Source organism: Carcharodon carcharias, chromosome 9, assembly GCF_017639515.1.
Source record: "Carcharodon carcharias isolate sCarCar2 chromosome 9, sCarCar2.pri, whole genome shotgun sequence".
NCBI lineage: Eukaryota > Metazoa > Chordata > Chondrichthyes > Lamniformes > Lamnidae > Carcharodon > Carcharodon carcharias.
In genome coordinates, this window is record NC_054475.1 from 135142440 (window position 1) to 135167823 (window position 25384).

Sequence of the window (25384 nt, forward strand, 5' to 3'; positions counted from 1 at the left end):
TCTTTTGCAGGGTGTTGGTGCTGACCACTGCTGCCACCACCTCCCCTGCTGGATTGGTGATGCAGCTGCCCCTCCTGTGGGCACAGCAGGGGTAGAGGACATCACGGCGGACTCCACTACATTCAAAAGATGCTTGATGGACGTGTCAATTAATCAGAGGGCTGCAGTCTTTTTTCCTTTCGGGGCCATCCTGACTTCTGTGCAGCAGTCATGGACAATATTAATATTGTCCATGCACACCGAGAGGTGTGCCTGCTGCTGCTCTTTAAATCTGGTGCCCGGCGTGATGAAGCGTCAAGATGATAGTGTAGCATGCGAACGAGGGCCCGACTGCCATGGAAACGGCGTGTTTCCCGGTAATGGTTAATTAATGTGGCAGGTTTAGGATGAAACGGCGTGAGAGGCCACCATTGCGGCCGAAGGGTAAAATGATGTTGTACCCGCCCACTACCGCACTTAGTGCAAATCTGGGAAGATTCCGCCCAATGGGCCGAATCAGTCGGATTGCCAGTCCACTCTTTTTCACTTACCTTCGTCTGGAGCTGCAGATTTCTCGCCTAGACCTCCGACTCGGCCCTGCTGAGAAATGTGCAACGTAGCTGCTCCTGGAGGCCTTCAGTGCAATTGCAGGATTGTTAGGGGGAGTACCTTGTTATGGCACTAGCTGCCTTAAACTGGCAAGTTTAAATGTCCCAGGCACTTGACAGGAAAGAAGGTAAGTGGGTAGGATGGGTTAGGTGACTGGTGGAGGGTGCCCAGAGTAGTCAGGATTGGAATTAGTTGGGGGTAGGGGTGTCAGGAGGATAGCTGGGAGGGTGGGTCGTGTAGTCAGGCGCTCAGGAGGTAGTCGGGTGGTGGTTGGGGTGGTCAGGGGGTGTGGGGGATAGTCGGGTGGTGAGCTGTAGTCGGGGTGGGGAGGTAGTCAGGGGGTCCACTGAGGGATTGGGGGCTCATTAATATTATTACCCAGGAGTTAGAACTGGTTTAATCTTTTTAACTTCTGGCTAACTATTCTGCTAAGTGGGTCCAAACCATCTGATGTCTCTGACTTTAAATTGGAGTTTCGGCAGATTCCAGATGCAGGGTAGTTGTCCAATGGAAGTTGAAACTTCCCGGGCAATTCCTGTGCAGTCCTTTCCTGGGGACCTCCGAGGGGAGTCCCCCCACTACATCTTCGGGGGTACAACCCTCCAGAGAACAGCAGATCTGGGCCAATAATTGAGGAGCAAATTAACATCCACTTGAACAGGTATGGATTAATCAAGGATGGCCAGCACAAATTTCTTAAGGGCAAATTGTGTTTGACTAACTTGATTGAGTTTTAACAGAGAGGGTGAATAGAGGTTGTGCAGTTGATGTTGTGTATTGTCACTGGACTAGTATTCCAGAGACCCAGGGTAATGCTCTGGGGACCCGGGTTTAAATCCTGCCACAGCAGATGGTGAAATTTGAATCAATAAATACCTGGAATTAAAAACCTAATGATCACCACGAAACCATTGCCAATCTGGTTCACTAATACCCTTTAGGGAAGATAATCTACCATCCTTACCTGCTTTGGCCTACATGTGACTCCAGACCCACAGCAATGTGGTTGACTCTTAAACAAAATGCCCTCTGAATGAGGGTCAATAACCAGAGGACAAAGATTTAATAGTAGCTCTCAAAATGGAATTGGATAAATACTTTAAGGAGAAAAAAAATGGCTGAGATATGGAGAAAGAGACGAAGAATGGGACTAACTAGATTGCTCTTTGAAAGATCATGAACTCTCTCCTCCATCCCCACCCAGTTTCCAATCACCCCCTTTGTTTCCCAATAATTTATATAGATTTTTCTTTTCCCACCTATTTCCATTATTTTTAAATGTATTTCCATCCATTGTTTTATCTGTACCTTTTAACCTTTTTCGATTCCTTCGCCCCACCCCACCCCCACTAGGGCTATCTGTACCTCGCTTGTCCTGCTTTCTACCCTTAATTAGCACATTCCTTAGATAATATCACCACTTTCAACACCTCTTTGTCCTTTTGTCTATGACATCTTTTGGCTATCTCCAACCATCACTGGCCCTCTATCCAGCTCTATCCTCGCCCCTTAAACCAGCTTATATTTCACCTCTCTTCTATTTTTACTTAGTTCTGCTGAAGAGTCATGCAGACTCGAAACGTTAACTGTGTTCCTCTTCGCAGATGCTGCCAGATCTGCTGAGTTTTTCCAGGTATTTTTATTTTTGTTTTGGATTTCCAGCATCCGCAGTTTTTTGCTTTTATTTTTGCTCTTTGAAAGAGCTGATGCAGACTCGACAGGCTGCATGACCTCCTACACTGATCTATGTACAATATCAACACTTTATACAACCTACAAGCTAGCTTCATGATGATCTAGAGAAGAATGACACTTTGCTTGGTATGGTACCAAGCCACGCTACAGCTGAACTGAGTTCTTTGCTCTCAGCCATGGTAGCCATTGGGATTACACAATTGGTCTTTCTCATTTTCCCCCAGACAGAACCTAAGCTAGACAGGGGGAAACATTCAGAATTCTCACCCTGAATGCTATCCAGTAAGTCCTGCTTGAAACTGTGTTCCATCATATGAGAACTGGATCAGCCCTCTTGGTGATGTCGATGAAGTCTGGAGATACTTGCACATGGAGAATGCCTTTTTGGGTGAGATAATGGAGAGCTACTGCTGCACCCTCATTGCAATCAGGGAAAATAAATTTGCCAATGGGAGGAGGAAGAGAGAACAGAATGAACGCGCACTCGGTTTCTCTGGACTGCATTATGTGACTAGTGAGTTAGCAAAGATGTTCACATAGTTGTCATTATCATCATGAATTGGCTTGTACCAGGAATACAGAAGTTACTAGTAATATCATTTTCATTTTGCTTTTTTCTTGGTTTATTTCAGTTGCTACTTATTTAATGTAGTAATAAATCGGAGAACTGGTAGAGTTCTTTTCAAAGTCATCAAGTCTGTTTCAAAGTAATTCTTCACATTTGGCATTTCTTTATTTTTTTAGGCAGGCTGATTGACCAACAGACCAACAAACTAGGCAAGGATGAAATGTTACAAATGATTCGCCATGGTGCAACGCACGTCTTTGCCACCAAAGACAGTGAGTTAACAGATGAAGACATTGACACTATATTGGAGAGAGGAGAAAAGAAGGTATGAATACCAAATTGTTTCTTGGGTTGATGTTTTCCTGCTCTTAAGTTCTACCAGTTAGCTACTGTAATAAACTTGTTCTATGTACTTTTTTTTGCTATGTGAATGTTGTGGTCATAATGATGAGAAATATTAGTGCTTGGTCCATTACAGGCACTGCTGACAGCTGAATGTTAAACAGTGTTGACATGTTATCTGCCTGTGGATGGAAGGATTCCATCTGAGCCTGATGCTCTGTCATCATCCACACACGCTTTCCAGCAAGGGTTGCTGGCTGGTGATGAGGGGCAGGGACCCTGGTTGAGCTTTTTCCCCTGACGAACGAAGGAGTTTTGGGGCAGCATTTTCAGGTCAGCGTGCGGGTGCGCGCCCGACACGCTGGAGCGTAAAATAGCACGTGATGACATCGGGCCATCATCCCACCGTCATCCTGCACTTGCACGATATTTCAGTCGGCGGGCGTGCACAAAAGTTGGAAGTGTGTTCGCCGACAATTAAGAGGCCAATTAAGCCCATTAAAGTTGCAGTTGTCCCCCTTTTTTTCATGGTCTACCCAACCTTGCGGTTGGCGGATGGGAGAATTGGCCAGGCAGCCTTTGCATTTTTCATGAAACCTGATCCAAGATGGGATGAGGTTTCCGTTATTAAATAAATAAGTAAATAGAAATCTATGGACAGAATTTTTATGATGTATATGTTCAAGTGACTGTTTGTGATGCTTGGACATTTTTGTTCTGATTTTAAAATCTTTATTTACTACTTTTGAAGTGTTCAGCTCCCTGAGGCAGCTCTCTCAGTGCCTGCTCTCCTCCCGCCCCCACCCTGTCAGTGCTGAGCATTTCAGTGGGTGCTTCACACTGGTTGGCCCGTTAATTGGCCAGCCAGAATGAAATCGTGGTCGGTGGTCCTTTCCTCGGCAGTTCCCAGACCCGCTGCTCACGCCCGCCCGCCGACCTGAAAATTCAGCCGCTGAAATTAATAGTAGTGCCCTGCTGCTGTCCCAGTTAACACAGGCCAGGGATTAAGCTTGAGCATTTCTTGGTCTGCATGACTAAATCGTTCACTGCTTAATTAGTCAGACCATCAAGGGAGCCACATTCTGTTTTTAGGCATTATAAATTTTTTTTGCCTCTTGACTTGATTGTTAATGCAATACACTACATATAGGCCCAGATCCTCTTTTTTTTTGAGGGGGGGTTCATACCCCAGAGGTACCCCAGAAGTTGCGCTGGGGGACCCCCTGGAAGTCCCCATGCAAAAAATGCATGGGAATTACCCGGAACGTTTAAACTTTCGATGGGCAATTACCCTGCACTGGGAACCATCCGAAATTCCAATTTAAATCGGAGACTTTGGATGTTTCCAACTCTTCTAGCAACATTGTTACATGGGAAAAGTTAGAAGAATTAAAACCACTTCTAACTCCTGGGTAAGTATACTACTGACCCCTCCCACGACCTCCCACTGTCCTCCTCCCACCCCGGCTAACTCCCCAACTCCCCTGACCACTGACTGCACCCCTCCCATTGACTATCCTCCTGAACCCTCCAACTATACCCCCACCCTCAACTGCCATCCTGACTACCCCACCCAACACCCTGATTACCCCCACTCCCCCACACAGATGTCTTTCCTCCCAACTCCCCACACCTGACTACCCACCCAACTCCCCCCTGACTACCTGACCTCACTCGCCCTGACCACCTGAACCCCCCCCCCCCCCACCCTGAAACTGGCCACCTGCCCACTAACCCCCTTGACCAGTGACAGCCCCACCCCACCCTGACCCCCCAACCCAACTACTCTAACCCCTCACCCACTTCCTTTACACGCTTACCTTTTCACTATCTTCTCAAATTGTCTGGGACCTTTAAACTGGGTGGGGGGGGATTGGGTGGGTAGTCAGGGGTGGGTAGTTGGGAGGGTGGTGGGGTAGTCGGGAGGGTAGTCGGGGGTGGGGGTATAGTTGGGGTGTTCAGGAGGATAGTCAATGGGAGGGGTGCAGTCAGCGGCATGGTTTCACTCTCCCCAATGCTGCTGCCCTTGCCCTGCTGCGCTGGAAGTCCTGGCAGGAAAATATGCAGCTCCTGCTCTGGGTAAGTGGAAAGGAGCAGCGGCAATCTGACTGTGATTGCCTCTCCATGGAAGTTCTGGACCATACTGATTAAATCTCTGAAGTGTTCTTTTTTTAAAATTTAGTTCTGTTTTTGTCTTTTCAATGTCATTATATTTCATTTCTTGGAACCCTTCCCTATTGATAGTATTAGAGTGCAGCTTGAAAATATGTTATTGAATAAAATTGTTTTCTCTGTTACAGACAGCTGAACTGAAAGAACGTCTGCAAAACCTTGGTGAGAGTTCCCTGCGATCATTTACAATGGAAACAGAAAGTTTATATAGTTTTGAAGGTGAAGATTACAGAGGTAAACAGAAGGTATGGATGTGTTATTTGCTTTGAGTTTAATGCTCAATTGCAGTAGTACACATTTTTTTTATTCTGCTAGTATTATTGATTATCTTTTAAATCTGTGACTTTTTAAAATAAGTTTTAATTCCTTGATGTTGTCAGTGCTGTAGAATAAAACTTACCATTTCAGGCAAATAATGTTGGCATCAAACAGTCCTGGTGTAGCATGTTTAGATGCATAATTAAAGTCCTCCTGACTTACCAGTGCAAAAGATTTCTTTCTATTTTTTGCACTAAGTATTTTGTAACCTCTCTAAGGATGTAGTTACATGGCCATTTTCGCAAAGTGATGTCAGATATGCATAAATACAATATTGACATTATGATTTAAGATGATTGAACTCACTAACACAGTGATATGTTGAGACTTGCTCCAAATAGCTATCTTATATCTGTTCTAGTTACCACAATATACTTCCTTCAACGGACAGTTTGTTAACTTATTAATGAGCTAGGAGTATGTGGGCACAAGCCCACTAGCAACTGGATTGACAGTACCTAAAATAATTTGATGTGAATTATAGAATGTTTCAGCACTGAACAGGGTCATTTGACTCATTGTGCCTGTGTCGGCTCAATGGTAGAGCTATCAATTACTCCCAATCCCCTACTTTTCCTCATAGCCCTGTAAATCTTTTCCTTAAATCTCATATTGTCATCAGGCAGAGGAGAAGCTGAACTGGATTTTAGCTGCCCAACCCTTAAATGAATGTTGGGGGACAGGAGGTGGAGCCAGGGAGACCAGGTGATTTCCTCACCTACCCAATCAAGTGCCAGTGACCCCAGAACGGGGTGGCATTACTGCAAACTCCCTCTCTTCAGACCTCATATCCGTATCAAGAGCCATTTTGCTCCTGTTGGACCCTGTTTTAATAAACTTTTAAACAGAATCTTTGGGAGCTTCTGGCCTTGTTAAATCTAGCTCCTGCTCCTTCTCACATTGCCATGAAAACTCTCATGTAGCATGCAGTGCTATATATTTATTCCTACCCAGCAACTTTAGGCATTTGGTGTATGGAAGGGATCTCAATGGGATGATGTCCTTCCTATTTAACCAGCCTGGCCCAACAAGATGGCTTAGGATCATGGCAGGATTGGGAAAATTGATGGAAGATCCTTTCCAAAGCAGCGGAAGAAGTAACAGGTGAAAGCAGCTGCAGTTTGTCATGGAGAGCATGTAGGGTAGAGTGTCCAGGCAGAGGATGATGTGAAGGAACATCTGCAAGATTTCCCCTCCAGTGTTGCAGCTCACCACGGCCTTGATTCTTCCCTTTATCTGTGACGGCCAATTCATTTTCTTCCATGGGAGAGAGGGTGTGCCGGCAGGCTCAGTCATTTCCGGTGGCAGCAGGTTGTGCATTACCTTCTTTTGTGAGAAATAAATGTGTGTGAGTGATGGTCTTAAGGGCCTCCCAAAACAGGCATGCAGTCAATTAATTGCATGGGTGGTGCAATTTTTAAATAATTTTAATGAGGTCCCAACATGGGTTTAATGTGCTTCCTGGAACCATGTGAACAGGGTCACGGAGAGCATATCCCAGCCTCTGTACACCTGTGTCCCAGTGCGATCACAAGTGTATTCACAAATACAACCAATCTGTAGTGGAGCAACAATGCACATGACTCGGCAGTTTATTCCTTGTCTTTTTTCCTATACATTTTCCTTAACAGCATTATTTTCAAAGGTTATTTTGAAGTAGTGCTGGAAAGACTATATTAATAATTTTTACCTAAGTACGTTCACATGTCATGTGAATATGGACCATTTGACAACTGTTGGAGTTATATCTTGTTGCAAGGTATGTTAGATCATTTTGTTTATTTGCTTAAATACTGGCTTTGAAAAATCTCTGGCTAAACTGAGGTTTAGTTATAATGGCTATAACCATCCATTGCCCAAAATAGCCTCCCATTACTTAATAAATTCTCCCAAAATTGTGGAAAATTAGATACACCTTTCCTGAAGCCCGTCAAATCCAACTGTTCAGATCATTTATGTTCTAAAGTTATAGCAAAAAATAAACTATAATACAGTACAATTAAAGGTCAGAGCTCCACAGAAATCGAATCTGCCAAATTCACCCTGTGTTATTTGTAGTGAATTATGGTTGAGAAAATGTAGTTTATCTGGATTAGCTACTTGCACTGTAAAAGTGTTGTGCCTTGCATTTTAATTTGTTGCACTCACCAAGTCCGATTTCATTAGTGGAATGCTACAACAATTGTTGAGTTGAAAAAACTTGGCTTCATGATGTAGGTTTTAGATCTGAAGTATAAACGTGAAAATAAGCCTTAAACGTCTTGAGCATAACACATGCCTGTTGGTGTCACACTTTGGCCAAAAGTTAAATCACCGTTGGCTCCAGTAACTACTCATTTGTAAAGTTGTTAAACAAATCTGATCGACTTGACGTTGAATAAATCAAAATAATTTACTTTCAGCTGGTATTTGACTATAGTGGCGATGAATGAGAAACCAACACAGAGCCGAGGAATCTAATATCACCCCACCAGCCTCCGCATTCAAAGGATCATCCTTCGCCATTTCTGCCAACTGCAGCATGATGTTACCACCAAACACATCTTCCCTTCACCCCCCCGGTGGCATTCCGCAGGGATTGTTCCCTCCGGGACACCCTGGTCCACTCTTCCATCACCCCCTACACTTCAACCCTCTCCCATGGCACCTTCCCATGCAACCGCAGAAGGCGCAACACCTGCCCCTTTACTTCGCCTCTCCTCACCGTCCAAGGGCCCAAACACTGCTTTCAAGTGAAGCAGTATTTCACTTGCACTTCCCTCAATTTAGTCTACTGCATTCGTTGCTCCCAATGCAGTTTCCTCTACATTGGAGAGACTAAACACAGACTGGGTGACTGCTTTGCAGAACACCTTCGGTCTGTCCACAAGCATTTCCCAGACCTCCCTGTCGCTTGCCATTTCAACACTCCACCCTGCTGTCATCCACATGTCCGTCCTTGGCCCGCTGCATTGTTCCAGTGAAGCTCAATGCAGTCTGGAGGAACAGCACCTCATCTTCCGACTAGGCACTTTACAGCCTTCCTTGAGTTCAACAATTCTAGATCATGAACTCTCTCCTCCATCCCCACCCCCTTTCCGATCCCTCCCTTTTTTTCCCAATAATTTATATAGATTTTTCTTTTCCCACCTATTTCCATTATTTTTAAATGTATTTCCATCCATTGTTTTATCTCTACCTTTTAACCTTTTTCGATTCCTTCACCCTACCCCCACTAGGGCTTTCTGTATCTGGCTTGTCCTGCTTTCTACCCTTAATTAGCATATTCCTTAGATAATATCACCACCTTCAACACCTCTTTGTCCTTTTGTCTGTGACATGCTTTGGTTATCTCCACCTATCACTGTCCCTCTATCCAGCTCTCTTATCCCACACTCCCTTAAACCAGCTTATATTTCACCTCTCTTCTATTTTTACTTAGTTCTGTTGAAGGGCCATTCAGGCTCGAAACGTTAACTGTGTTCCTCTCCACAGATGCTGCCAGATCTGCTGAGTTTTTCCAGGTATTTTTGTTTTTGTTTTGGATTCCAGCATCCGCAGTTTTTTGCTTTTATCGAGGAATCTAATTGCTCACTTGGAGAGTGACTGCCCTTGACATCAAGGCAGCATTTGACCAATGGTGGCATCAAGGAGCCCTAGCAAAACTAGAGTCAATGGGAATCAGGGTGGAAATTCTCCGTTGGTTGGAATCATACCTAGTACAAAGGAAGATGGTTGTGGTTGTTGGAGGTCAGTAACCTCAGCTCCAGGACATCACTGCATGAGTTCCTCAGGATAGTGGACTAGGCCCAACCATCTTCAGCTCTTTCATCAATGACCCTCCTTCCATCATAAGGCCAGAAGTGGGGATGTTCGCTGATGATTGCACAATGTTCAGCACCATTCGTGACTCCTCAGACACTGAAGCAGTCCATGTCCGTATGCAGCAAGACCTGGACAACATCCAGGCTTGGGCTGACAAGTGGCAAATAACATTTGCACCAGATAAGTGTCATGCGATGAGTTTCTCCAGCAAGAGAGAATCTAACCATCGTCCCCTCGACATTCAAAGGCATTACCATCGCTCAATCCCCCACTGTCAACATACTGGGGGTTACCATTGACTAGAAACTCAACTGGACTAACCATATAAATACTGTGGCTACAAGAGCAGGTCAGAGGCTAGGAATCCTGCGGCTAGTAACTCACCTCCCAACTCCCCAAAGCCTGTCCACCATCTACAAGGCACAAGTCAGGTGTGTGATACAGCTCCAACAACATTCAAGGAGCTTCACGACATCCAGGACAAAGCAGCCTGCTTGATTGGCACCTTTTCCACAAACATTCACTCCCTCCACCACCAGTGAACAGTGGCAGCAATGTGTACCATCTACAAGGTGCACTTCAGGAATACACCAATGCTCCTTAGGCAGCACCTTCAAAACCCACGACCGCTATTATTTAGAAGAACAAGGGCAGCAGACAGATGACAATACCACCACCTGGAAGTTCCCCTCCAAGTCACTCACCATCCTGATTTGGAAATATATCGCCGTTCCTTCACTGTCGCTGGGTCAAAATCCTGGAACTCCCTGATGGCACTATTGGTGTACCTACAACACAGGGACTGCAGCGGTTCAAGAAGGCAACTGACCACCACCTCAAGCACAACTAGAGATGGGCACTAAATGCTGGCCCAGCCACAAAGCCCACATCCCATGAATGAAGAAAAAAAAACACAAATTAGCAAGTACTATAAAACTAACCAGTTGCTCAATTTTCCCAGTTAATGCTAACAATTACATTACATACATATATTTTAAAAATCAATAAACTTAAACAATAATGTTCACAATTTTTTTCTGTCCTAACAGCACAGGGTGCACCCCAACATCCTGAGCTCCATGTGTAATTTATCTCCACATACTTCATTATTTCTGTTCAGCTAATGTGTGTTCCTGTTTCCATTATAAATTTAAAAGCCGGGCATGCTTAGGTATAGCAAGGATTCAGGAAGGCAACTAGAATGTTGGCCTTTATTGTAAAGGGATGGAGTATAAAAATAGAGAAGTCTTGTTACACCTGTACAAGGCAATGGTGAGACCGCACCTGGAGTACTGTGTACAGTTTTGTTGTCTTTACTTGGGGAGGGATATGGTTGCATTGGAAGCCCAGAGCAGTTCTGAAGGCTGATTCCTTGGATGAAGCTGTTGTCTTATGAGGAACAGTTGAGCAGGTTGGGCCTATACTCATGGGAGTTTTAAAGAATGAGAGGCGATCTTATCGAAACATAAAAAATTCTAATGAGCCTCAACAAGATAGTTGCTGGGAGGATGTTTCCTCTCTTGGGGGAATCTAGAACCAGGGAGCACAGTTTAAAAATAAGGTTTCTCCTATTTAAGAGGGAGGTGAGGAGGAATTTCTTCTGGTTGGGGTCGTTAGCCCTTGGAACTCTCGTCCCCAGAGAGCAGTGGAGGCTGGGTCATTGAATATATTCGAGACTGAGTTAGAAAGATTTTTTGATGGACAAGGGGCTTAAAGGTTACGGGGGACAGACAGGAAAATGGAGTTCAGGCCACTAGCAGATCATCAATGATCTTATCCATATGGCAGAGCAGGCTTAGTGTGCCAAATGGCTCTTATTTCCTATGATATTAGGAATCTTTGTAACAGACTATGATTTCTGGGGGCCGCCACATGTGTCTGCTTCCCACTCACTTTGGCTCAGATCCCATTTTGATCCCCATTCCTACTTTTGCTTGTGTTCCTATTCACACTGTGACTTTTGTTGTCCCCAACTCCTTCTCCTGTTGATGCTCCGCTCTTGATCCCATTGCTCTTTGTGTATTTCCTCCCAGTGATGCTGGTGTTTTGGGACCCAATCCCATTCTGGCTCCTGTTCCCTCTTCCACTCGCATTCTGCTTCCCAACCTTGCTCTTGTTGATGTTATTCTGCTTTTTTCGGCTTTCTGTCTCCCAGTCCCCTTCGAAATCTTCAGCCCGGATTTTCGTCTGCATGACCAGTGTGCAGAGTTGGGAGAATTCCTGGCTCTACGAACCCAGCTTCTAAAAATGGCTGCCCGGAACTTATTTTCAGTCCGGGTGGTGGTTGGGGAGGGTTGGGAGGGGAGGCAGGCTAGATTAGAAGTCGGGACAAGTGGCCCCCAAAAAACTGAGGAGGCTGCCAGGTGTGGAGGAGGGCTGGGTGGAAGACCTGCCTTGGGGCTCTGGCACTGTGTCCAAAATTTAAAAAAGAATAGAACATAAAACAGCCTCCAGCACCCAATCCCCACACACACTCCCTATGACCCATTCATGCCAAACCATGCTACCTCATGGCCACAACCACCCCCCCATGCCTCCTTCATACCTCCATGCCAACCTATGTCCCTCTCCCCAGCCCTCATGGCACTTTATAACCTCCTTGCCAATCTACGCCCCTCTGCCCACCCTGTATGGCCCCTCATACTCTCCATGCCAACCCATGTCCCTCTGCCCAGCCACTATGTCCTTTATAGCCCCATGTCAATTTAGTGCCAACCTATATCCTTCACCCATCCTTTGCCCTTATACTTACCATGCCAACTCACCCAGTAGCTGCTATGGGCAGACCTCAGGACTCATGCAGGGATGAGATAAAATAAAGCTCTATAAAATAACATTCTAAGTGGCTTCACTATATTGAAAATAACAATCTCATTCTTGAAAACCCATTTACTACATTTATATTCCTTCAACTGCATAAAGCCTTATAACAACAAAAATTCATTGGAGTGCACAATCCCTTAGAACACCAAGCATTAGAATTCCTGGTCCCATATCAAAGAGTTTATAACCACTTTTCCTGTCAATCAAACTGTGATATGGCAGGCACCCTACTGTGGTAATGGATTGTTGTGAAATCAGTCATGTAGCACGAATCCAGTAATGGAAGCTGCCAGGCTTCTGTCAATAGGTAGTATGAAATAGCAAGCAATGATTTTTTTTAAAATGCTCTAGACATTTTATTCAAAGATTTAAAGGGCAAGGCATTTAAGTATCTTGACAACTTGACAGGTGCTTTTGACAGCTCCTCTTGACACTTATGACAGTTGATTTTGACAGGCCTGTTGACAGTTCCAATGAGCTTGACAGTTAATGAGTTTATACACTTTTTATGCACATTCATGCCTACTTTTACCAATTCCAAAGGGCATCTTACCTCTCCCAAAGAGCACCTGACCTCCACCGAAGATGTCCTGGGACCAGATCCTAAAAGAGGCTCACTCGACTTTACTCAATTGCTTCATGTATTAAAGTCTATTCCTGCAGTAACTTTTTTGTGGTTCTTTTAGAAAAAGAGGTCAGATAATATGAGAGTTTCACAGTTGGTAGCATCATTTGTGGCTACATAATATTCAGTGTTTGTTTAATAGGTTTATTAAGTTAATAGATTACAGTGGGGAAAAATCAAATTTAGTACATACTTTAAGAATGTACCAACATTTACTGCTCTTAGTTTGTCCACCGAATATTATATAGTTTGGAATGACCTGTAATGTCAGCCACGGTTAAGTGGAAACAATCTAATCTCAGAGTCATGGGCGGGATTTTACAGTGCAGTTGCAGCAGGGATAGGGCGGTAAAATGAGGCAAGCCGTTCAAAGGTCCATTGACTTCGGCAGGATTGTAGAATTCCGCCCATAAGATTGTGGAATTGAGGACAGGATCTATGTCAACAGTTACTTTTCATTCCTGCTTTTCCATCTCTCTCTCTTGTAAAACCATTGTTTTTCTGTCCAGAAAACGTAACTGATGAAGTTGCAGCTTTGATGGCATTTATGAGCTATATTAGTGTTGCCAGTATGATGGTGGAAAAGCATAATGGGGTGTGTGTGAAACATTTGCACAACATCCACTTGAGATGTGAAAAACAAAATTGGATTGTATATGGAGAGGAAGGTGGGGGGGGGTTAGCTCAGATGGTTAGATTGTGGTCCTTAAGATTAACATGCCAATGGCACAGTAGTTCATGTACCTCTTGACGTAGTTTTTGGGATCTGCCTCTTCTATTCGCTGCCTTGTAATGTCATGGCAACATTGAGTTGACATTAATAACCCTCAGATAACCGAGGACGCTCAAAGATGAGAGATGGAGAGAGGGGGAGGAAGCATTTTGAGGAATAAAACAATGGATTGCAGTACTGCTATTTACAGGTCTGTCACTGGTATTGGTAATAATGAGGTAATGGATTGAGGATCTCACAAGAATTATACGGCAGAACGTTAAAACATTGATCCAAATGCAACCTTTGTAATAGTATATTGCTACAATTACACTTAAATAGCCTCGCATCTCGATACGGTGTTATTGAGGATGGTTTTCAACTGCTGCTTGCTTGTTTTTCAACCAGGCCCAGTTGTGCCAGGCATTGGGTGCCCTTACTAGTGGCTTTAAGCCATTCCAAAAATGGTCAAGGGAATCTTTGGAGAGGGAATCCTTGTGAAGGCCAAGAGAAGCAGGAAATCTCTTCCAGGCTCCAGAAATCTACAGTGCCCATTGCCAGCTCGTTCTGTCACCTTCTGCACACATTCCCAGCCTCGAGGGATTGGCTCTTTCCCAGACCTGCCAGCTGGCTCTATACAGAAATAAGACTATTTTTGGCTCGTCAAAACCAGCGGACCATCCATTTGGTGCCTGCAAATTGTTGGTAAAATTCAAATGAGACCCAAAGAGGAAAATGGTGTAGGAATTCTGCTGGCGCATTTGGGTGGGCATTGTGGGTGCACCACCGTCTTGGTGCCTGTTTTGGGCTGAAGTTAAAAGCAATTCCCATCATCTTGGGCACATGACAAAAGAAACAGCACAGTTGGACTTAAACTTTGTAAAATGCTGCATTATGCATATACCATAGATCACAGTCTATAAGTCAACCTAGCAGGTAGGACCCCATTTTTTAGCATCAAAAATTATGCTTTTGCATATACTCAGCATATAAATTGACCCTCCTTTTAAGGTAAGAAATGCTATGCTCACATTAGTAGTTGGTCTCAATTTTTCAATCCAGAAACCCGTGTTTTACTAACCTTATACTGTAAGGATGTACAGCACATGAAATCAAGCAGGTATTAGGAACTGTGTTGCAAGGAAGATGAGTGGTAGAGCAAACCGCGCGCGACATGCTGAGTGATGAACAGAAACTGGTCCTGCAGTGAGAAGAATGGAGTGTGAAGCTGCTTTCAAGCTAAAGCAGTAACATTTGGTAACTTGCCAAATAACTGTACTGCGGTGAGGGAATTAGGTATTAGGGAAAAACTGGTGCAAGAATCGAAGAAGAAGGAATCCGCCCTGAGGAAGATGTGAAAGACCAAATGCGCCACGAGAACAGAGACCAGCCATTGGCCTGATCTTGAGAAGCATATAACGGAATGGGTGCCTGAGGGTACCATCGGAGTGGTTTCATCGTCACCAGAAATGCAATGCGTATGTATGCACTTAAATGGGCCAAATCAAACCCTGAGTACAGGAAAGATTTCAGGGCAACAGCTAGTTAGTGTAGCCACTTTTTGGAACGAAACATTCCAGTGTTGTGGCAAAAGACCAAGATTGCTCAGAACCTACCAAGAGACCTCAATGCTAAAATTACCAGTTTCTAGCACTTCTTCATCAGACAGACAAAAGCATGAGTACCCATGAAGTCACATCAGCAACGTGGATGAAACACCCATGAATTTCAATACGCTCAGCAACTGAACTATGGAGTGGAAAGGTATGAAAGTAGTTTTAGTGAAAACAATAGGACATGAAAAGACAAAATTGGCGGCGGTACTCGCCTGCATGGCCGACAGAACAAAATTAGACACTATGGCAATTTTCAAATGTAAAACCATGCCGAACATCAAGTTCGCTAAGGAGCCCAGAATGCCCATGACTGCGGTTGGATAGATAAAGATCGACTGAAGTTGTGGATTGATAACGTGTGGATTAGGTGTCCTGTGGCCTAGTAACAAATGTAGCTTATTAGTGTGAGACATGTTCAGATCCCATATAACCAATGAGATTAAGAGGTGCCTGTGACGTAATAACATCCACATAGCAGGGGGTTTATCATCCATACTTCAACCTTTGAATGCATGCCTGAACAAAGCCATTCAAGGATCATGTTCACGCCGAAAGGGAACAGGCAACTGTAGATTTAGTGATGTGTAATGAGGCAGATTTGATAAGGGAGCTTAAGGTGAAGGAACTCTTAGGAGGAAGTGACCATAATACGATAGAATTTACCCTGCAATTTGAGAGGGAAAAGCTGGAATCAGATGTAATGGTATTACAGTTGAATAAAGGCAACTACAGAGGATGAGGGAGGAGCTGGTCAGAATTGACTGGGAGATAAGCCTAGCAGGAAAGACAGTGGAACAGCAATGGCAGGAGTTTCTGGGAGTAATTTGGGAGACACAGCAAAAATTCATCCCTAGGAAGAAGAAGCATACTAAAGGGAGGACGAGGCAACCATGGTTGACAAAGGAAGTCAGGGACAGCATAAAAGCTAAAGAGAAAACATACAATGCGGCGAAGAGCAGTGGGAAACCAGGGGATTGGGAAGCCTACAAAGACCAACAGAGGACAACTGAAAAAGAAATAAGGAGGGAGAAGATTAAATATGAGGGTAAACTAGCCAGTAAGCTAAAAGAAGATTGCAAGAGTTAGATATATAAAGGGTAAGAGAGGCAAAAGTGGACATTGGGCTGCTGGAAAATGACACTGGAGAAGTAGTAGTGGGGAACAAAGAAATGGCGGAGGAACTGAATAGGTACTTTACGTCAGTCTTCACAGTGGAAGACACGAGTGACATCCCCAAAGTTCAAGAGAATCGGAGGGGGGGAGAGTTGAGTATGGTGGCCATTACCAAGGAGAAGGTGCTAGGAAAACTGAAAGATCTGAAGGTGGATAAATCACCTGGGCCAGTTGGATTACACCCCAGAGTTCTGAAGGAGATAGCTGAAGAGATAGTGGAGGCGATAGTGGTGATCTTTCAGGAATCACTGGAGTCAGGGAGGGTCCCAGAGGACTGGAGAATCGCTAATGTTAGCCCCCTGTTTAAGAAGGGAGCGAGGCAAAAGACAGGTAATTACAGGCTGATTAGCCTGACATTGGTTGTTGGTAAGATTTTAGAGTCCATTATTAAGGATGAGAGTACAGAATACTTGGAAGTGCATGGTAAAATCGGGCAAAGTCAGCATGGATTCATCAAGGGGAGGTCATGCCTGACAAATCTCTTAGAATTCTTTGAGGAGGTAACGAGTAGTTTAGACAAAGGAGAGCCAATGGATGTTATCTACTTGGACTTCCAGAAGGCCTTTGACAAGGTGCCGCACAGGAGGCTGCTCAGTAAGATAAGAGCCCATGGTGTTAGAGGCAAGGTACTAGCATGGATAGAAGATTGGCTATCTGACAGGAGGCAGAGAGTGGGGATAAGTGGGTCCTTCTCAGGATGGTGGCTGGTGACTAGTGGAATTCCTCAGGGGTCAGTGTTGGGACCACAACTTTTCACTTTATACATTAATGATCTAGATGAAGGAACTGAGGGCATCCTGGCTAAGTTTGCAGATGATACAAAGATAGGTGGAGGGACAGGTAGTATTGAGGAAGTGGGGAGGCTGCAGAGGATTTGGACAGGTTAGGAGAATGGGCAAAGAAGTGGCAGATAGAATACAACGTGGGCAAGTGTGAGGTCATGCACTTTGGTAGGAAGAATAAAGGCATAGACTATTTTCTAAATGGGGAGAAAATTCAAAAATTTAGAGTGCAAAGGGACTTGGGAGTCCTAGTCCAGGATTCTCTTAAGGTTAACTTGCAGGTTAAGTCGGTAGTTAGGAAGGCAAATGCAATGTTGGCATTTATTTCAAGAGGACTAGAATATAAAAGCAGGGATGTGCTGCTGAGTCTTTATAAGGCTCTGGTCAGACCACATTTAGAATATTGTGAGCAATTTTGGGCCCCGTTTCTCAGGAAGGATGTGCTGGCCCTGGAGAGGGTCCAGAGGAGGTTCACAAGAATGATTCCAGGAATGAAAGGCTTAACATATGAGGAACGTTTGAGGACTCTGGGTCTATACTCAATTGATTGAAATTTACAGAATACTGAAAGGCCTGGATAGAGTGGACGTGGGGAAGATGTTTCCATTAGTAGGAGAGACTAGGTCCCGAGGGCACAGCCTCAGAGTAAAGGGAAGACCTTTTAGAACAGAGATGAGGAGAAACTTCTTTAGCCAGAGAGTGGTGAATCTATAGAATTCATTGCCACAGAAAACTGTGGAGGCCAGGTCATTGAGTGTATTTAAGAACAAGGTTCTTGATTGGTAAGGGGATCAAAAGTTACAGGGAGAAGGCAGGAGAATGAGGTTGAGAAACTTATCAGCCATGATTGAATGGCGGAGCAGACTCAATGGGCTGAATGGCCTAATTTCTGCTCCTATGTCTTATGGATTGGGAAAGGTTGATGGAGAAAAAACCTTCACGGAGTGAAAATTTGTGTGCTGCCCTGCTGATGTGTGGTTTCGTTATCAAATTTATTTGTGTCCAAAGAGTCATCAGATTGTTCGCAAAATACAGAATACCCAATTCAGTAGATGAAGAGGAAGATATTTATGGTGGAGGGATAATTCTGAAAGCAAAAGTGCGAAGTCTGATCCAGAGTGGGATCTTTATAATGTTGCCATAACTAAAGTGACTCAACAAATTAAATAAACTCTGTGCATTGGATACTGAAGACAATGAATTTGACTATTTTAAAACACTTTGATTGTGGTTAAAGGCATCTTTGTACAATTAATTCACTCAATAAACAGTGCCACATTAACTTAATATGAATTACCTTTTCTTTTTTCAAATTTTCAAATAATGACCACCCACACCAGCGGTTCATATTTTATACTCAACCTATAAGTTACCCCCTATTTTTGGGAGGATTTTTGGAGGTTTCAAAGATCAACTTATATGCAGTGATTTAATGACTTTGGTGCCAATTTTAAATGCAAAATTGTTTTTTTTTTGTAATAAACAGATTGGTTTGACAGAGTGGATTGAACCTCCCAAACGAGAGCGAAAAGCCAATTATGCAGTGGATGCATATTTCCGAGAAGCTTTACGTGTCAGTGAGCCAAGAGCCCCAAAGGTAGAGCAGTGAATAAAAATATGTTTACAAATCTTTCCTCAAGGGAAACATTACTAATTTGAATTCAAAACTATTTCAGCCTGGTGATGTTTAAGATGATGATTAAAACTAATGAGTGGTCCAAAAGCACAGGAACAAAATAAACATTTTGCAATGTGATAGCATACTTCCTGTGTATGTTCATACCCTTAGAGCATGCTCATCTGTAGCAAGTTTCCAATAATTAGGAAAGTTTTCCTCTGCACCCACTGTAACAAAATTGTAAGCCTGTTTTATAAAGAATGGGGTTTATGATTTTGTTACATCAAGCACACAGGGAAAATCCTCCTCCTCCTGTTCTCCCTGATTATTTGAACTTTGAAAGAAATGTGTTTCATGACAGAAATTGTACAGGCCTACTGTTTTATATCCGATTGTGTCTTGTATTGGAATAAAACACATAAAATGATCTTTCTGTTCCTACAATCTTGCTCTTTGTTCTTCTCTCTGAAAAATCTCATGTTATCTCTCTCCCTTCTTTCAAAGCCCTGCTTGCATTTCTATCTTTGATCATATTATTGGCCTGCCTGGCTCTCCTAGCTCTTTTATCTCCTACAACATTCCCCAGTGTTCTTCTATATGATGAGTGCTGTATTAAATACAGGTTTTTATTTGACGAAATGTTTAGAAGTACTGCACTGATGTCTGAACAGAGGGAACATCACAGGATATCTTTGGGTTTGAAACAGTGAAACCAGATCATGGTACAAAAATCCAGACCTGGTATTCCCCTGTCTCATAACATGAAATTGTCCTTTTAAATTTTTATTTGAACATTTATAGGGCACTGTATTCTCCATAACTCCTGTCCTGGGTTGCTAGTATTTTGACGTGATTTGAATTTTTCCTAACAGCACTGTGGATGGTAGTGGTTCAAGAAGGCAGCTCACCACCACCTTCTCAAGGGAAACCAGGGATGGGCAATTAATGCTGGCCCGGCCAGGGAAGCCCACATTCCGTGAATGAATTTTTTTTAACAATTACGTGTAGGTACTTCTGCAAAGATATCGGTAGGAGCTAACAGCAGGACTCGTCATCACTGAGTTGTTTTCTTTCTTTTGAGCAAGATCTCTCCCCAACTTTGAAACCTCACGGGGTTCAACCTGCCATGCTTTGCTTTGGGAATTTTCTCAGTGTGCATGTCAATTCCCACACCTTACTTTTAGGGTGTTTCGCTCCCTGCTTTCCAAATAATCCACTTCAAATTTGGAGGCTTGCTTCCTGTGGTTCCCCTAAAACTATTTCATCTTGCTTGACTCCAGCTTCCTGAAAAACCTGTGTCTTCAATTGTGCCTTTCATGCTCCCCTCTCTAAATTCCTTCACTTCACTTTTTATATCCATCTCCCTCCTCTGTAAAAAGATGTTCTTCTCTCTGAACAATATTATATAAATGTAATTTGTTACCCAGCCTGATCTTTCACTGCTCCTTAGTAGGCAAGCACAAAGCAATCTTGGCAGAGGTCAGGGTTAACACGTGCCCACCTCTCCGCTGGGGTTTGAAGAGTGCTTTCCAGGAAAATTGCCTGCGTTTACATTAAAAATGAATGTGCCTTTTCTGATACAGTAAAAGGTATGTAATGATTGAAATTGTAATGACTTTTTGTTGGTTGCTTCGCAGTAATTTAAAAATGTGGGGATTATTGTTTCAGATGATTTTCCTTTTCTTCGAGATGTTTTATAAAGAACCGAAGAAATTGTTGAAAACAAAAAAAATCAAAGCGCAGATCTTCCAAAAAGTGAAAGGAGAGGTCTTTAAATAAACCAGTTCTTTGTAAATGCTGGACATTTCTGTTCTGATTGTAAACATTGTGTATTATAGGCACCTCGACCACCAAAACAGCCAAGTATTCAAGATTTCCAGTTTTTTCCACCCCGTCTATTTGAACTACTGGAGAAAGAGATCCTTTCTTATAGAAAAAGCATAGGCTACAAGGTATTGCAGTGCAATTGTCTATCAGTAGTGGTGCCTGGCCAAATGTAATTAAGTGACTGATATCCAATTTGCTGCCATTATGAAATCCTTTACAGTGCAACTGGAAGAGCCGTGTTGCACTGAGGTACAACTAACATTAGCAGCATCACACAAAGTCAGTCTTTTCCCATTGAAACACCTTTACATTTGTGTAGGTATCTGAAATCAAGGAAGGTGAAGATAACCCAGGGATAGTGAAGCAGACTGGCAGGGCTTCCTAAACATGATGAGAGATGCTCCTATCTTTCACCATGCATCAAAAATTTGACCACATGTTTCATTTTAATATCGGTGCTCTTGTTGTGCGTGAATGACTGATGCTGATGCTCACCATTGAGACCCAGACATGAATAATGGCACTTGGGCGAATTGTTATATGGCAGACAACACTTATTCAGCTTGGAGCCAATGACTGGACAAAACGCAGAATTGAGGCTAATCTTCAGCGAGGCAAATTCCTTATCACCTCAAAGATGCAACTATAATCCCAGTTGATGTTCTGGGCTCGCATATGATAAATATCAGTGATGGAAGCTTAAACGGTCATTGGTATTTTTTGCAACTACTAATCCTGACCAATGTCTCTAAATGCAATGTATTATGTTTGGAAGATGATTCTTATACATTCCTTCAAAGAAAAGGGGATGATCAGTAATCTATTCAGTGTCTACATCATTAGTAAAATGTGACGCTGTAGGTGTAACTAATTTCTACAATACGCATTTTGTGAAGTAATAGGAGAGAACATGAAAAGTATATAGAAATTATAAGAATGTTTGTGGGCTGGAAAATGGCATTGGGGCCAACAAGCCTCAGTTTCATAGATCAGCATCACTTCTGCGTCGTAACTCGTATCATCACAACAGTTCTCCTAGGAAATGCACCTGCTTTGCAGAGCCCATAAAAATGTGCATTTTCCTGAAACTTGGAGATCGCCTGTTTTATGAGGTGGGGGTGGGAATTTTTTCCATAGGCAGATAAGCTAATTAGATCTTTCCCTTGCATTTCTCTGGATACCGCTTTAAGTGTATAAGAATTTGGAGTAATGCATGTAAGTGACTTAAAGTTCATTTGGAAATGATTCCAGGTCCCCAGGAACCCTGACTTACACAATGCAGCACAGGTACAAAAGGAAGAGCAACGGAAGATTGATGATGCACTGCCTCTGAATCAGAAGGAAGTTGAAGAAAAAGAGAAGCTTCTTACACAGGTGTACATCCAAACCTACTCCAGTTGTTTTAAAAAATGATAATGCTGAGTTCTATATCTTCACTTTCAGTGTTGTCACTAGAATTTCCAAAAAGTATAGATGTCTGGATTGTTTTTTATATAATGATGCCACTATGTTTCTTTATATAGCATATGTTAAACATTTCACAAAAGTTGAGAGTCTTGGGCTTTGGGTCTGTTGTGAAATAGTTTTTGTCACTTCATCAACAGAGTTGACAATGTAATTTAGATTTGCACCTTGAGTATCATTCACAAAACAGCAGCAAAACACACCAGAACTATTAAGCTAGCTACTAATGAACAAGTGGCACCAGGAAACTAGTTAACAAATAGCTATCAAAAAAAAAACCATCAAGGAGAAGGGATACCAACTAAATCACACAATGCTTTATAAAAATCTTCTTTGCCACCAGCTTGTTTCCACAGATTGTTAATCTTACACATTTAATAAGTACAACTAATAATGTAACAAATACAAGAATTTAAAGTGCCAGACATGTTTAGTGTGCTGGTAAAATTGCCCAATTCCTATTGGAATTGTATGCAGTAAGTTTTGACCTGAAGGCCTTGCCTCAGTTGGCTTTTGAATTTAGCCATGAGCTGAATGTCTACTCCAGTTACAATCACAGCAGCTTTTGGCTGCTTCATGTGCTGCTTTGTGAGACTTGTCTCAGGAGTTTGCTATCTTAAAAGAAAAAATTGTCCACCGTCACCATCTGGGGTCCTATGTATTGTTTGGACATTGATCTTGAGTGCCTCTTCACCTAGATACTTGCTTGAGTGACCATTGACATTAAACTGATGATTGGGGATCTCAATTTGGCTTTAAAATTGTGGTCTACAATTGTGATATACCAATGTTATTACTATTACTAACAATATTATTACTAACTTAATAAGATTGGACTACAATCTTCAATTTAGATTTTAAAAATATTTTTAGGAAGTAAATTTATTTTGGGACAATTAGAATGTTCAAAAACATTGATATTTAACTAGAGTTGACAGAAACGATAAACCTCCATATTTAATATCCTTCAGTCAAAAATTACCTGTTACATTTAATGATTACTTGTTCGTTGTGTTTAATAATGAACTTATGGTATGCATTTAAGAGTCAATTGCATTAATCAAATTGCCCCTGACGAATTGTTTGCTAGGGCTTCACAACTTGGAACAAACGGGACTTCAACCAGTTTATCAAAGCCAATGAGAAGTATGGTCGAGACGATATTGATAACATTGCCCGAGAAGTTGAGGGGAAGACACCTGAAGAGGTCATTGAGTACTCTGGTAAACCTGTTCCCAGTTTTTGACAGAATGAATATACCTTTTAGTTTTGGTCATAGAACAAAGTTTCACCAAAAAAGAATCTTGATAAAGAAGGTATTTCAAAGTTTTGCATTTTTTGCATTGTAGTTTTTAAGTTTTCTTCCAGTTTAAATTAAACATATGAACATACAAATAAGGAGTAGGCCATTTGGCCCCTGGAGCCTGCTCCGCCATTTGATCAGATCGCGGCTGATCTGACAGTAACCTCAAGCCTGCATCCCGCCTACCCCCGATAACCCATCACCCCCTTGCTTACCAAGAATCTAGCCACCTCTGCACTAAAAATATTCAAAGACTCTGCTTCCACTGCCTTTTCAGGAAGAGAGTTCCAAAGACTCACGAGCCTCTGAGAGAAAAAAAAATTCACCTCATCTCTGTTTTAAATGGGTGGCTCCTTATTTTTGAACAGTGATCCTTAGTTCTAGATTCTTCCACAAGAGGAAACATCCTGGCCACTTCCACCCTGTCAAGACCCTTCAAGGCCTTATATGTTTCGGCCAAGTCACCTCTTACTCTTCTAAACATCAGCGGTACAAGCCTAGCTTGTCCAACCTTTTGTCGTAAGACAACATGCCCATTCCAGGTATTAGTCTGATAAAACTTCTCTGAACTGCTTCTAATGTATTTACATTCTTCCTTAAATAAAGTGACCAATACTGTGCACAGTAACTCTTTCGAGTACAAACCCGTTTCCATCTGTTTCAGATGAAGTTACATTGTTTCATAGTTTTGCCATTGTGAGATTTGAACTCTTGATCTTGGGGTTACAAGTCCAGTACCATAACCACTTGGCTATTTACTCCAAATATGGTCCCACCAATGCCCTCTGCAGCTGAAGCATAACCTCCCCACTTTTATATTCAATTCCCCTCGCAATTAATGATAAGAATTCTATTAGCTTTCCTAATTACTTGCTCTACCTGCATACTAGCCTTTTGTGATTTATGCACCAAGACACCCAGGTTCCTTTGCATCTCAGAGCTCTTCAGATCTCCTCACCATTTAGATAATGTGCTTCTCTTTTATTCTTCCTGCCAAAATGGGCAATTTCACATTTTCCCACGTTATACTCCATTTGCCAGATCTTCACCCACTCACTCAACCTACTTATGTCTTTTATTTATATATCTTTTATATCTATCTATATCTTTTACTTATTTTATAAAAAATCTTTGACAGTGGAAACTCAATTACCCAGCATTTTGGGGGCCTCCCCTCTAATGGGTAATAGAAAGTGGAAGATAATTAAAAATCACCAAATCATCCAAAAACAAATGTTTTAAAGAATGGGCAGGATTTTTGGGTCATTGGGCAGGCACCGTGGGCAGTCCCGGGAGTGGCCAAGATTCCACGCTTGCCGGTCAATTAATGACCAGCCCGCGTGAAACGCGCACCGAGAAGCTCAGCGCTGCCGGGGGAGGAGCGGGAGGAGAGCGAGAGCTGAAGTCAGCGCTGGCGCGGGGGACCGTGCAATCAAAGTTTCCTGAAGACAGAGAGCTGCCTCAGGGAGCTGAAGAATTTTAAAAACATTAGATTAAATGAAGAGTATGAAATGCAGAAAAAAATGTCCCTACATAAGCCTCACTCACCTGAACATATAGATAATAAAAATTCTGTCAAAATGTTTTTTTTGAAAATTAGTCTTGGAAACCTCACCCCAGCCATGGATGAGGTTTCCTCAAAAATCCAAAGGCCACCTGATCGATTTGCCCGCCCGCCAACCGTAAGGTTGGATGGGCAGTGAAAAATCACTCTTAATTGATACATTAATGGCCTTAATAGGCCTCTTAATTGTCAGCGGGCGTGCTGCCAACTCTTACGCACGCCCACCATCCGAAATATTGCCCGAGTGTGTGATAACGTCGGGACACTCGCCCGAAGTCATCACGTGCTACTTTATGCCCAGTCGGGTCAGGCACGTGCCTGCCCACAGGACATAATATTCTGCCCAATGACTTAAGCTAACAGCCCTTTTTGATTGAAGTTCTGGGAGAA

General features: G+C 42.9%; 1 protein-coding gene across 3 annotated transcripts in view; it reads left to right on the plus strand.

The window, feature by feature from the left end:
• Nucleotides 1–25384, plus strand: part of smarca1 (SWI/SNF related, matrix associated, actin dependent regulator of chromatin, subfamily a, member 1) — a 102303-nt gene that overhangs the window by 69838 nt on the left and 7081 nt on the right. For all 3 annotated transcript variants that reach the window (XM_041195107.1, XM_041195106.1, XM_041195105.1), the window contains 6 exons: nt 3028–3176; nt 5494–5610; nt 18705–18815; nt 20675–20788; nt 21915–22037; nt 23218–23350. In XM_041195107.1, coding sequence (XP_041051041.1) covers nt 3028–3176; nt 5494–5610; nt 18705–18815; nt 20675–20788; nt 21915–22037; nt 23218–23350 — 747 coding nt within the window. The remainder of the gene's footprint in view (nt 1–3027; nt 3177–5493; nt 5611–18704; nt 18816–20674; nt 20789–21914; nt 22038–23217; nt 23351–25384) is intronic.